Below are 15,181 nucleotides of genomic sequence, written 5' to 3'. Positions count from 1 at the left end.
ACATGGAACCAACACTTAACATGTTGTGTTTTTATTTTTGTTCAGTGTAGATTCACTATTAGTTCAAATTAGCTTTTGGCTGTGTATAAATCATGCAATGCTGTCAATGGAAGAGGTGCTGTAAAACTTTAGATACAAGCAGGATCTGAATGTATGATTGGGCCCGTAGTGCTATGGTGTTCTACCTCTGTCGTTGGGCCAGTCTCTGAAGATCTGAAGAGGACACTCTGTATCGTCCAGGATGATCTCCTTCCCAGACTTGTCATCTGTGTGCTGCAGAACCACAAAACCACACCCATGAAACAACCACACATTCCACAGCAAATTCCAAATCAACCAAACAATAATTCACATAGAATACCTCATAATGCTCAATTATAATGTATATAGGGGTCATAAAGGATGTGTACCAAACCAGCCTTTATAACATGATTATTGCACATTAGCATGTTCGTCAATAGCTGGCTGCTCTTCCTTTCCCTAAGAATGCTCCAGTTCCTCATGCTCCAGACATAACCTCTCTCCCTCCTACTCTCCACTCAGTCTGGCTGTAGTGATGACCTGTCCAACACAAGACGCTGGCGAGGCAAATGTCCATGTCTGATCGGAGCATTTGAAATGTTTCCTTTTTTAATGACTCAAATGAATAAATGAGAGGCGGATGGAGGAGGGACTGCTTTAATGTGATTGGCGGTCAGGCAGCAGGGATGTGAGGCGGCAAAGGTTGGCGGTGTAGCATGGAGATGTTTGTCACACGATGACAGGAGATATTAGGCCGGCCATGGTGCTGCTGCTCTGCTATCCCTACCCGGCAACCACACACACACAGCATCACATCTGCTGGCCTGGCACTTTGGAGAAATGCAATTCAATTACTATCAAACAAAGGCCTGTGCCAACAGACCCCTTCATGCTTTAATCTGTCAGACCACAGGGAGGAGTGTGGCCGGCAGATGGGAGATACGGAGAGAGAGACGGATGAAGGGAAGGAGAGAGGGAGTGAGAGCGAGACACACAGAGACAGAGAGTGCAGCCGGCTGATGAAATACTGTATGTAGGGTTTAAAAAGGACCTAGGCCAGTTACCGCAGAAACATTAAATCAGCTTAAAATGTGGCCCGGCCACACCCACCCTGTCCTCTAGTTCACCCCGGAGACAAATGGAGGGGAAATCGAGCAAACATTCATTCATTACTCACACCTCCATTTTCTGAATAGGACAGCATGGCGGCTCGGGGGTGTGTATTACACAAGGGTGACCTAAGCTCCTCTTGTGAAGCATATGTACAGTGCCTCACAAGATTACAAGCCTCCCCATAATATGATGCAGCCAACACTATGCTTGAAAATATGGAGAGTGGTACTCAGTAATGTGTTGTATTGGATTTGCCCCAAACATAACACTTTGTATCCAGGACAAAAAGTGAATTGCTTTGCAGTATTACTTTAGTGCCTTGCTGCAAACAGAATGCATATTTTGAATATTTTTTATTCTGTGCAGGCTTCCTTCTTTTTACTGTCAATTAGGTTAGTATTGTGGAGTAACTACAATTTTGTTGATCGATCCTCAGTTTTCTCCTATCACAGCCATTCAATTCTGTAACTGTTTTAAAGTCACCATTGGCCTCATGGGGAAATCCTTGAGTGGTTTCCTTCCTTTCCGGCAACTGAGATGGAAGGACACCTGTATCTTTGTAGTGACTGGGTGTATTGATACACCATCCTAAGTGTAATTAATAACTTCACCATGCTCAAAGGGGATATTCAATGTCAGCTTTTTTTCCATTTTTACCCATCTACCAATAGGTGCCCTTCTTCGCGAGGCATTGGAAAACCTCCTTGGTCTTCGTGGTTGAATCTGTGTTTGAAATTCACCGCTCGACTGAGGCACCTTACAGATAATTGTATATGTGGGGTACAGAGATGAGGTAGTCATTCATGCAACTGATTGTGACTTTAGCACGTTTTCACTCCTGAACTGATTTAGGCGTTGCCATGACAAAGGGGTTCAATACTTATTGACTCAAGATATTTCAGCTTTTCATTTTTTATTAATTTGTAAAAAATGTGAAAAACATAATTACACATTGACATTATGGTGTTTAGTTTGTAGGCCAGTGACAAACAACCCCATTTAATCAATTTTAAATTCAGATTGTAACACAAGAAAATGTGGAAAAAGTCAAGGGGTGGGAACACTTTCTGAAGACACGATATAAACTTTTCACTTTTGTGAACTGTGCTCCCAAACTAAGAGTGTTCCCTGTAAAACTCTGACCACAAGTGGGTGCGTGATTTGATGATTTACATTTACATTTTACATTTAAGTCATTTAGCAGACGCTCTTATCCAGAGCGACTTACAAATTGGTGCATTCATGCTATAAAACTAGAGATACAAGGTGAGAAAGGTGAGTCTGTCATATTGTATAACTGTGTACAGCAGTTGTATTCCAATTTAAGCTGGTACACCATTTTTTCTTTCAGGATTTCTGAGGACCCCATCCCACCCAAAGCTAACGACACAACCTTAAAAATCACTATATTTAAATTTTACGTCAACAAATAACCTTCATTACATTTAAATCTCTTATCAAAATGAAAGGAAACCAAAAAATACATTTAATAAAATTGTATTTTTCACATTATCTTACTCAAAAAGATTTGTATATTGTCCTATACAATAATGTATACTCACTGTTCTGTTGATTTTTTTTTTTTTTTATTGTTTATTTTGACGACCCCACTGCAGATCCCCAACGACCCCGACTTTGAATACCACTGGTGTACAGTAATATCTAGAACAGGGGTATTCACCTCTTACACAACGAGGTCCGGAGCCTGCTGGTTTTCTGTTCTACCTAATAATGAATTGCCCACACCTAGTGTCCCAGGTCTAAATTAGTCCCTGATTAGAGGGAAACAATGAACAAACATGCGTTGGAACTGGCTTCAAGGTCCAGAGTTTAGTTTGAGGGATCTAGAAGCTTGGTAGGTGAGGCTAATATGGAGGAGTGATCACCAACCCTGGTCCTGGTGAGCTACATGGTGTGCAAGGATTTTGTCCCAACAGTAAGAACCCTGATTTAACTAATAAACAGCTCATCTAGGGTGTGATGAGCTGAATCAGGTGGGTTGGTGCTGGGTTGGAATAAAAGCCCAAACCCCCTGTAACTCTCCAGGCCCAAGGTTGGCTTCCAATGGGGTAGAGTAAGGTCTAGTTGTGTTTGGAATGGAGTGGTGTGCTGACTCTTACTTACCCTGGCGATGCAGTACTCCCGGGGGTTCTCCTTCTCCAGGCCGTACTTCTCCAGGGCCTCCACCACAGCAAAGTCTGCCATGTCTGTCGTGGACAGCAAGATGGTCTTATAGGGAATATTGGGTTTCAGACTGTCTGCATAGATCCTCAACGTCCCCCCTAAGAGACAGAAACAGGACACTCGCACGTGTGAGCATATTGCTTGGATTATGCTAATCTATTAGAGATATTTTACTTTCCATTGTGGGAATATTCCATATAGCAGTATATCTCCCAATCAGCACTGACACACACACTATATTTTCTATCTTTCTCTCTCAGACTAAGTGCTGGCTCTGAGTTGAGTTAAAAGACAGGGCTGTAGGCCTAAACTGCTGGCCTATTTTACACAGGGCTTTACTCCTCTGGACTGGGACTAGATAGAGAGGAAATATGAGGAGGAACTGGGATAAAGGTTTATATCTGTGCCAGAGAGGGGCATTTAGCTGGGAGTGAAGAGGCAGAGGCTGACCAGACCAGAGGACTAAGGCCTCCAGATTACACAACCTCGGAGGTCGGGGCAACACAACCTCGGAGGTCGGGGCAACACAACCTCGGAGGTCGGGGCAACACAACCTCGGAGGTCGGGGCAACACAACCTCGGAGGTCGGGGCAACACAACCTCGGAGGTCTGGGCAACACAACCTCGGAGGTCTGGGCAACACAACCTCGGAGGTCTGGGCAACATAACCTCGGAGGTCTGGGCAACATAACCTCGGAGGTCTGGGCAACATAACCTCGGAGGTCTGGTCAACACAACCTCGGAGGTCTGGTCAACACAACCTCGGAGGTCTGGTCAACACTACCTCGGAGGTCTGGTCAACACAACCTCGGAGGTTTGGGCAACACAACCTCGGAGGTCTGGGCAACACAACCTCGGAGGTCTGGTCAACACTACCTCGGAGGTCTGGTCAACACTACCTCGGAGGTCTGGGCAACACTACCTCGGAGGTCTGGGCAACACTACCTCGGAGGTCTGGGCAACACTACCTCGGAGGTCTGGGCAACACTACCTCGGAGGTCTGGGCAACACTCAAAAGGAGAAAGTCTGGGTAAAGAAGTGTCAAGAGGTAGAAAGTTGCCCCTAACCACAGATCTAGGATTAGATTACCCTAGATCCAAAACAATGTTTTTACTTATTATTAAACACTACGAGATGAATGCCACCATAACCACTTGACCAAAAAAGATTTGGGATGCAGAGGTCAGGCAGACCAATTTTTTTTTACACGTCACTAACTATGGGAGAAGAAAAAACCCTCCTGCGGCCATTTTTGGTGTTGCAGCTTGCTGTTCCTCCATTGGTTGGCAGAGGGCTGTAAGCCACAGGGAACAAGATGTGAGGACTGGCAGTACCAGACAGTGTGTGGTGTTCACAGAGGACATTGGCTAAAGCGGGTTAGAGTGGACCTCTGCTCTGACTGATCCAGGACTTATGTAATTGCAGTATGGTGACAGGGTGTTCTCTACTGGTCATAGACGGGACACGACAAGAACCAGAGACAATGGCTTTTGGACTTCACTCTGACACACAAACGCACACGCTCAGCTCTCACACTCGTGTCCTCACACTGCTACAGTCTGTTCAAATAAAAGCTTAATAACACATTTAAAGTTTTTAATTGACAGACAGTCCCAGGGTGAGTGTACCCGAGTCTGGCCTGCCGTCGCTGCTGCGGAACTCCTGCATCCGCTTCTCCAGTTTCTGCTGCCGCCTCCTCTTCATCACCACCTCAGGGTTGGAGATGGTCCTGGTGAAGCTGTTCTCTGGCATGTCCTTGTACACCTCCGCCGCCAGTCTGGAGTTCTCACTGGAGGAGCAGGAGAAATACATTCAGAAGTGCTCCATTTGCTTTACCATGCATGTTAATACACTAGCAGGTGGATGTGGGGACGTTCTTCATCAATTATATAATTTTCAACCGGCAAGACTAAGTAAGGAAACACTATATAAAGCGTGTGACATTGCCCTCCTTACCCATCTTCTCTGCTCAGTGCTTGCTCATCTCCGTCAGAAATGTGAGCCTCCTTCTCTCGCTTCTTCTCCTTCTTCTTCTCTTTCTTGGACAGTGTCCGTTTGAAGTTCTGGATCACTCCCTCCTTCTCCCTCTCCGGCCCGTTGCTCTGCACCTTCTGTGGTGAGAAAGGGCACAAAAGAAAGAAAGAGAAAGAGTGAAAGAGCGAGAGCAAGAGAGAGCGAGCAGTTAGGATGGGAGAGGGTGTGAGGTTTGTTACTCAGGCAGTTCACTTAGTCTAAGTGTTTCATTTAGGTGATCTGTGGTATTAGGGACTGGCTGGCTGGAAGGTTGGCTGAGGGCTATGTAGGATTCAGTGACCCAGGGCCTCCACACAGAGGGAAGTACTGGGGCCTACCTAACACCTAGAGTCTGAGGCCTGGGCACCACTCTGCCAGCTAGTCAATTCAGCTGACAGACAGAAAATAACATGGCCAGAGTTCAATCAAACTCGCAGTCCCACACATACTTAAGACTGGCGTCTATAATGCTGCATATGTAAACAGAATAATAACCAGCTGACAAAGGATTTCATTTCTTTGGCGGCAGTAGTTTCGTTTTGCCATTTCACATAAAGCAGGCTGATAGTCAAAGCCTAATGTGAACTGACAGAGGCATAGACTTGGCCATATAAAGCAGAGAGAGAGAGCGAGAGAATGGGCCTTTTCAGAAGGGATCAGTTGGAGTCTAAATCCCCATAAAGCATTAGATGTGTTAAAGCCATCCAGTGTTCCAGTCCTTCCCTCTCAAACGGCTGAGCAGGGGACTCTTCTGATAGGACTGCCTCTCTTTCCACTTCCCAGAAGCACTCCAGACGCTTCTGATGTCCTAGTGTGGTTAAAACACTCCAGCCTAACAGCACTTTAGGGAGTCCTCTAGTAGCAGATACTTTTAGGAGAGGGTGTGGTTTCAGATCTGGTCCTCCTGCTATGACTGGAGCGATGAGTTACAGACCATTTTAGTCTGGGTAAGAGAATCCAGCTTGTGTGTGTGTGAGAGACTGAGTGTGTGTACACAAACATGTGTATATTTCAGAGCTCTTTACTGCTCTCCTGGGCAGGGGCGGTTAAACTCTCACTGGTCAGTGTAGCCACCTGTACCAGAAGATCACACATAACTCAATCATACATCTCAAAACACACCCAGACACTACTGCCTTTTAACACACATCTCAAAACACACCCAGACACTACTGCCTTTTAACACACATCTCAAAACACACCCAGACACTACTGCCTTTTAACACACATCTCAAAACACACCCAGACACTACTGCCTTTTAACACACATCTCAAAACACACCCAGACACTACTGCCTTTTAACTAGAGCCAGGGGGAGAAGCATTTATTTGTTTGAGGAAATGGAAGCGAGGCTTGGGGCGCTGAGGTACTTGAAGTCAAGTGCTCCACTATAAAAAACACAGTTGCATCTCTCTGGGGTGCTAAAGAGCACTAAAGAGGTCTCGGAGCAGGAGGCACTTCATTGTATCAGAGCCAAGATGGACATAAACACATTGGACAGTCAGTCCCATTGAACAGCCTCTAATGAAATATCGAATAACAAGATCATAGCGGTGAACTTGATGGTTGGGTATTTGTTACAGTGCTACAGAGTAATGTGATAGTGTTATCATGACAGAGGTCCAGCAGTTTTACTGAGGGCCACATCTAAGACTTGCCTGGGTCCACTACTCTTTTTCAATAGTGCTACGCAAATTCACAGGAATCCACAAACCTCGGCATATAGCCCAGTACCTGGTTTAGCGGAAGCAGAAACAGACTGGAAGCCAGGCTAGCTAAGGCTGATCTGCTCCTTGATGTTGTTGTTGACACTCACCTTGGGGATGATGTCGTTCTCATTCTTGAGGACGAAACGTCCCTCACGGTCGTCTTTGTTCCAGTTGAGCTGCACCACCAGTGGCTTCTCATCCAAGTCCAGCTTCCGTTCTTCTGCCAGAGAGGGTGGAGTCTACCACTTAACACACTGTTAACCCACACCAGTTTACCCATACCCCTATACAGCTAGCTAGCTAGCTCTGGGCTATATACACTCATTTAACATAGATAAACATGGCTTAGTATAAGCTTAAGATAAAGTGTTAATGATTTACATAGACATAATGTGGTAGGACTGCGGTTTATAAATATTACTATATAAGAAGCTGGTCTAAATTAGCTTTCATGACCGCTGCTAGTGGAAAACCACACGACTGTGCTATGCGGGCACACACGTACATGCTCTGCCTATCTCTCAGTATGAATTGAGCTCAAAGCCTGAACTGCGGGCTGTTGATCTCAAGTTCACATTAAGCACCATGGGAGTTGGATACCGCTCTCCTGTCTTCGCCCTACTGCAGGCTAACAGTGTTTGTCTAGTAACCCCAACAGAGTAGCTAACGCAAAGCAGAATGTCAAACCACATACCCAAACAAGCCTCTTCAATACTCTTGGTCTAAGCTACTTACTACAGACCCACCCTACAAAATCCACAACCATCCACATATCCAACCATCGACCCCCCCGCCCCCACACTCACCCCCGCTGACATGGACCTCGTAGAGGGAGTATTTGGGCGAGGAGAGCATCCTCATGTCGGGCCGGAACTTCTCGGCCAGCGTCTCGATGACATCCTGAGTGGTGGCCGTGGAGGACACGCGGATACACTTGGTGGCAAAGTTCCCTGCTACGCGGTCCTGGAAGTAGAAACGCATCACGCCGTGGAACTCCAAGTCCTGGAGAGAGGGAAGAGGAGAGAAAGGGCGAGGTGAGGGTCTGTCCTTTACTTCAGAACTGGTAACGACCTAAGGGTCAAGTTTGGCTTTTTACTTTCCTTCTCTCAAACACTCCATGCAACACTGCCTTCACATCTTGAAACCCCCCAGGCTTAGCCGATCACGAAGCCAGTCAAACGTACAGGCAACTTCGCTCTCATTCGCTGTCCGACAGAAAAGTATGAACAAACATCACTGCAGAAGGCATCAACTCAACTTCCTGGTTAAGAGAGAAAGCCTAAACCCCTGCTCTCATCTTGTCCTTGCACTGTGAAGTCTGGAGCAGTCTTTTGTTTTAACATAGCCTTAATTTGACAGCAGTAAGCTACGCTCATAACCTGTAGCTGTGGATGATATTTGAGCAAGAAGAATAGATTTCTCTGGGACAAGAGAAAAGAGGACAGTAGCCCAGGGATAACTGTTCCTGTTTCTAACACCACGGGGAGCTAAGGGAAGAAGAGAGGAAGAGAGGGAAGAAGAGCCCGGAGGAACCTGCTCTCCTTCGTTTCAGTACAATAGACAGGCAGGCGCTTCATACTGTAGCTCTGCCAAGCTACAGTGATTGTGTCTGAGGAATACGAGCTTAGCCAGGAAAGAGATAACAGTCACGTCTGTTATACCAGAGCACCCTTCAACAATCACATCATCCAGAGCTCATTTCCAACCACACCCAGACACTACTCCTGACCCTGATCACATCTCAGACACAGTCTGCCCATTGCCTCCCACAGGTAACTATGTGAGTTGCAACTCTCAACAGTGTGCCTGTCATTTCTAGCTAAACCAGCCTTCTGTGGAGAGTTTATAGAGGATGTAGGCTGGTGGTACCTCCAGTGTGTTAATTATAAAAAGGGGCTTAGAAGGGATTCAGGAGGACTGTGTGTGTGTGTGTGTGTGTGTGTGTGTGTGTGTGTGTGTGTGTGTGTGTGTGTGTGTGTGTGTGTGTGTGTGTGTGTGGTGCTCAGGTGCAGGCCCTGCAGGCAGATAACAAAGCAGACTATACACTCCAGCGCTCCTTTCAGTCTGTTCAGCTAGAGACAGAAATAGACTGCTTGACCAAAAACGACCTTGTTGTGAGTACTGCACACTACAGGTGATGCCAGGGGCAATACAGAACCACATGATATTTATACCTAAACAATAAAACCCATGTGATTGTCTTCCCCTGGGCAGACCAGTATCTGGTCCAGTATTACATGTCCTCTGTCTCCATTCCCTCAGAGTGACATCAGCCTAAGCCCAGGGACTCACGGACCAGAATCACTCATTCTCGGCCAATGACAGAGGGAGGAATGAATGAAGTCACACCAACCAGAACAATGGATTCAGTAGCGTCACCGTGCGTTTCCTTACCTCAGAGAAAACATCCTAAAATGACCTCTCAATATGGTGTGTGTGTGTGTGTGTGTGTGTGTGTGTGTGTGTGTGTGTGTGTGTGTGTGTGTGTAAAAGAGAGAAAAAGAGAGTGTTGTGTGTAAGAGAGGGATATAGAGAAAGAATCCCAAAGACCGCTACAGTGCGTTAGGAAAGTATTCAGACCCCATTCACTTTTTCCACATTTGGTACGTTTTTTGCAAATGTATAAAAAATGGACAACTGAAATATTACATTTACATAAGTATTCAGACCATTTCATCAAATCAAATGTTATTTGTCACGTGTCAAATACAACAGGTGACCTTAATGAAATGCTTACTTACAAGCCCCTTAACAAACAATGCAGTTAAGAAAAATATGTGTTAAATAAAAAAAGAGAACTGAAAAATAAGAAATAAAAGTAACAAATAATTAAAGAGCAGTAGTAAAATAACAATAGCGAAGCTATATACAGGGTAGAGGTCAACCGATTAATCGGAATGGCCGATTTCAAGTTTTCATAACAATCGGTAATCGGCATTTTTGGACACCGATTATGGCCGATTACATTGCATTCCACGAGGAGACTGCATGGCAGGCTGACTACCTGTTATGCGAGTGCAGCAAGGAGCCAAGGTAAGGTGCTAGCTAGCATTAAACGTATCTTATAAAAAACAATCAATCTTCACATAATCACTAGTTAACTACACATGGTTGATGATATTACAAGGTTAACTAGCTTGTCCTGCGTCGCATATAATCGATGCGGTGCCTGTTAATTTATCATTGAATCACAGCCTACTTCAACTTCGCCAAACGGGTGATTTAACAAGCGCATTCGCGAAAAAAGCACTGTCATTGCACCAATGTGTACCTAACCATAAACATCAACGCCTTAAAATCAATACACAAGTATATATTCTCAAACCTGCATATTTAGTTAATATTGCCTGCTAACATGAATTTCTTTTAACTAGGGAAATTGTGTCACTTCTCTTGCGTTCTGTGCAACAGAGTCAGGGTATATGCAGCAGTTTGGGCCGCCTGGCTCGTTGCGAACTGTGAAGACTATTTCTTCCTAACAAAGACAGCCAACTTCGCCAAACGGGGGATGATTTAACAAAAGCGCATTTGCGAAAAAAGCATAATCGTTGCACGAATGGACCTAACCATAAACATCAATGCCTTTCTTAAAATCAATACACAGAAGTATATATTTTCAAACCTGCATATTTAGCTAAAAGAAATTAATGTTAGCAGGCAATATTAAACTAGGGAAATTGTGTCAATTCTCTTGCGTTCATTGCACCAGAGTCAGGGTATATGCAACAGTTTGGGCCACCTGGCTCGTTGCGAACTAATTTGCCAGAATTTTACATAATTATGACATAACATTGAAGGTTGTGCAATGTAACAGGAATATTTAGACTTATGGATGCCATCCGTTAGATAAAATACGGAACGGTTCCGTATTTCACTGAAAGAATAAACGTTTAATTTTCGAAATTATAGTTTCCGGATTCGACCATAATAATGACCTAAAGCTTGTATTTCTGTGTGTTATGTTATAATTTAGTCTATGATTTGATAGAGCAGTCTGACTGAGCGGTGGTAGGCAGCAGCAGGCTTGTAAGCATTCATTCAAACAGCACTTTTGTGCGTTTGCCAGCAGCTCTTCGCTGTGCTTCAAGCATTGCGCTGTTTATGACTTCAAGCCTATCAACTCCCGAGATTAGGCTGGTGTAACCGATGTGAAATGGCTAGCTAGTTAGCGGGGTGCGCGCTAATAGCGTTTCAAACGTCACTCGCTCTGAGACTTGGAGTAGTTGTTCCCCTTGCTCTGCAAGGGCCGCGGCTTTTGTGGAGCGATGGGTAACGATGCTTCGAGGGTGGCTGTTGTCGATGTGTTCCTGGTTCGAGCCCAGGTAGGGGCGAGGAGAGGGACGGAAGCTATACTGTTACACTGGCAATACTAAAGTGCCTATAAGAACATCCAATAGTCAAAAGTATATGAAATACAAAATGGTAGAGAGAGAAATAGTCCTATATTAACTACAACCTAAAACTTCTTCCCTGGGAATATTGAAGACTCATGTTAAAAGGAACCACCAGCTTTCATATGTTCTCATGTTCTGAGCAATGAACTTAAACGTTAGCTTTTTTACATGGCACATATTGCACTTTTACTTTCTTCTCCAACACTTTGTTTTTGCATTATTATTTATTTAAACCAAATTAAACCAAGTGTTTCATTATTTATTTGAGGCTAAATTGATTTGATTGATGTATTATATTAAGTTAAAATAAAAGTGTTCATTCAGTATTGTTGTAACTGTCATTATTACAAATAAATAAAAATAATAAAAATCGGGCGATTAATCGGTATCGGCTTTTTTTGGTCCTCCAATAATCGGTCGACCTCTAATACAGGGGGTATCAGTACATTGTTGAAGCACCTTTGACAGCGATTACAACCTTGTGTCTTCTTGGGTATGACGCTACAAGCTTGGCACATCTGTATTTGGGGAGTTTCTCACATTCTTCTCTGCAGATCCTCTCAATCTCTGTCAGGTTGGATGGGGAGTGTCGCTGCACAGCTATTTTCAGGTCTCTCCAGAGATGTTCGATCGGGTTCAAGTCCGTCTCTGGCTGGGCCACTCAAGGACATTCAAAAACATCCCGAAGCCACTCCTGCGTTGTCTTGGATGTGTGCTTAGGGTCATTGTCCTGTTGGAAGGTGAACCTTCATCCTAGTCTGAGGTCCTGAGCGCTCTGGAGCATGTTTTCATCGAGGATCTCTCTACATTTTACTCGATTCATCATTCCCTCGATCCTGACTAGTCTCTCAGTCCCAGCCGCTGAATAACATCCCCACAGCATGATGCTGCCACCACCATGCTTCACCGTAGGGATGGTGCCAGGTACCCTCAATCCTAACCTGTGACTGGGGGTAATCTATGGTTAATTTACAGACCCAGACTAGTCCAACTAGACACCTGGGAGAGCTCAGCTCACACACATCCTCTTATTTCAGGAAACCTGCCTCCTGAGTCATGAAGAATCCCATCCACACACACTAACTATGCAGACAAACACATGTACCCGGAGGCTATTTCTTTGAAGGTAGTGGACTTGACAAAGAGAAGGGTGAGAAGACTGAGATGAGGTAAGACACTACTCTGTGTGTGTGTCTGTAGTCTTCATGGTTACCGTGTACAGCTATGGACAGGACCTCGGAACTATGAGATACCTAGCTAGCTCACATCCACCCCAGGCCTGCCTCCACAGACAGTCTCCCACTCTTTGCTCATCTGACTAGTCTCACTCTGACAGAGGCCTGGCCTGAGCCGCTTAGAGGTGATAAATCAGCTTCACTCCAATACAGCTCCTTTCATCCCTATATCCGCTTCACATTCCCAAATTCCTCCCTGCCTCCTCAGGCACAGCGTCAGTCTGGTGATATATAGCCCCCACACCCCTCCTCTGTCCCGGGGCAGAAATATTGCTGCTGTCATCCCCACCCAGCCTTATGGAAAGTAATGTGGAGGAGAGGGATATTCTTACAGAGTGGAATAGGGGATATTAGAGGGGAACCTAAACCGTAGCTGATATGGCCAGGGAGGCTCTCTGGACCTGGATGGTGGTAAAATCAGAGCCTTGTCTTTGGTCCAGGAAAACATGGACGGACAGCAGAACAGACTAATGGGTTTGAGAGACCGTGCTGAAGTTATTATAGTGATGGGCCAGTCTACTTCACATACAGTCTGACTGACATCAATCTACTAGCATCAATGCAGTCAATATGCTAGAGCTTGAATGAAAAGCTCCATTCGTAGACACCTCAGTAAAGTCTCTTTAAATAAATAATTGGAAGTCTTTTAAAAAGTAGTATGAGAATTCCAACATGCAAAAGGAGTTACATTATTACTTTTGTAATAGTAAATAGCTTTTCGCAACATCACAGTTCTTTCCAATTCAAATATACAACATGTAGTTGCCCATCAGCCCAGCAGGTGGCACTGCCATGTCACAGTACACTAACACTAACAAAGCAGTACTCTAACGCTCATCACTCCATGATGATATCTAGATGTAAACAATCCCATAACGATTTCAGTCCACCCAGACTCCACCTGCCTGTACCCCTGAGACGAGAGCAGAGGAGTAAAGGCACTTCCATCAGCACTGGTACAAGTAAAACATCTCTCCCTCTGTCTACCTCTGGACCAGATGCAGGCTCACTAGTGGGCCAATGAATGTACATCTGGGGTTTTATCTCTAGTTATAGACAATGTAGACAGAGACCAGTTTAATAAAAGCTATATGATAATCTCTAATTATAAACTATGTAGAGAGACCAGCTTTATAAAGACTATATGACCATCTCTAGTTATAAACAATGTAGACAGAGACCACATTTATATGTATGATAATAAGATCTGTCCAACGCAAGATGTGGCCTTTTGTAATCCTATATGATCTGAATGATTGCAATCCTAGTCACACGATAAACACACTGCCCTATAAAGCCCAGTGGACAGCTACAATAGCAGAAGTAATGCAATGTTAACATGACTTGCATTGGCCTGATTCATCTGACATGAGAAACCTTTAGCAGAAATACAGGTAAGCGGGACCTATATGGATGAACCCCATTTTATAGACACATACTGTACATCCCACCACATCCATGACGTTTCACTCTGTGGCCCTGAGACAAGGGGCCAGTGGTGGGGAGAGGCAGGGGACTAGTAGAAGGGCTGTGCGTACTGAGCCTCTGGACTACAGAACGGGACAGACATGTCTGCTAAACAGAGGGGCCTGACACCATTAGTATGGTAATCTGACTAAGACCCAGTCAGATCTGCAATGAACCAGTGGGGAGATGGAGGGATGTGCCGTAGTAGGCTAACTGATGGACAAACAACGGCCAGAAAGCATGTGACAAAATGGAACATGTTTAACGTTTAAAACAGCAATTATTTTCTGTTAAAACTCTAAGAAAACTGTATAAAATGTCCAACTTAACGACGACGTAGTGGTGGGGAGTAGACGCCAAAATAATTGATTCCTCGACTTCTTACACGTCGACTCCCGGTGTCGACTCCCATTTCTGAGTGTCAAGATTTGATTCCTCTAGGAATCGACTCCTGAGATTCAGTATTTTAGGAACGGAGACTGATTAGTTGTTTGTTAGTTGTAATGTTTACTGTACAATTTTATTGTTTATTTATGTTTATTATCTACTTCACTTGCTTTGGCAATGTATACATATGTTTCCCATGCCAATAAAGCCCCTTAAACTGAATTTACTGATTAGTTGCCGTACTTTCGAGAACACAAACACTCGCATCTTTCATAGCGAGCTAGCAAGGGACGGAAAGAGAGGGGAGGGTCACAGTATATGGAGTGCTGTATCTCACAATTTCTTGGCTTACAATGTCTCGCAACTTCAATAAAGCAGGGCCTATCATCAATGAATAGGCTAGGATATTCTACACACACTGGCATCATTAGCGAAGATAAAGAGCATTCGAGCCAGCGCGAGGCTGTATTGCATTAGTGGAAACTAAGACTGTTCTCAGGGCAGGTATGCCCGTTTTGACTAGCAGAAGTGACTTTTCGTAGCAGGTTAGGAGAATTAGAGGTTAATATAAGGAAAGGGTTAGCTAAAATTGTCCCGATTACACGACAAGACCTGCCCTGAGAACTGTCTTGGTTTCCACTAATACAACGCTGCCAG

At 44.6% G+C, this 15,181-nt stretch overlaps 1 protein-coding gene across 9 annotated transcripts in view; it reads right to left on the bottom strand.

The window, feature by feature from the left end:
• Positions 1–15,181, bottom strand: part of LOC120024176 (afadin-like) — a 117,878-nt gene that overhangs the window by 52,147 nt on the left and 50,550 nt on the right. For 6 of the 9 annotated variants that reach the window (XM_038968349.1, XM_038968353.1, XM_038968355.1 and 3 more), the window contains exons 2-7: positions 7,848–8,043; positions 7,149–7,261; positions 5,275–5,429; positions 4,947–5,107; positions 3,259–3,416; positions 186–273 (exon numbers count right to left, since the gene is read on the bottom strand). In XM_038968349.1, coding sequence (XP_038824277.1) covers positions 186–273; positions 3,259–3,416; positions 4,947–5,107; positions 5,275–5,429; positions 7,149–7,261; positions 7,848–8,043 — 871 coding nt within the window. The remainder of the gene's footprint in view (positions 1–185; positions 274–3,258; positions 3,417–4,946; positions 5,108–5,274; positions 5,430–7,148; positions 7,262–7,847; positions 8,044–15,181) is intronic. The other 3 variants (XM_038968350.1, XM_038968356.1, XM_038968358.1) reach the window with 1 other exon arrangement.

This window comes from Salvelinus namaycush, chromosome 29 (assembly GCF_016432855.1).
Source record: "Salvelinus namaycush isolate Seneca chromosome 29, SaNama_1.0, whole genome shotgun sequence".
NCBI classification, from domain to species: Eukaryota; Metazoa; Chordata; class Actinopteri; order Salmoniformes; family Salmonidae; genus Salvelinus; species Salvelinus namaycush.
This window is presented reverse-complemented; position numbering and strand designations above follow the sequence as displayed.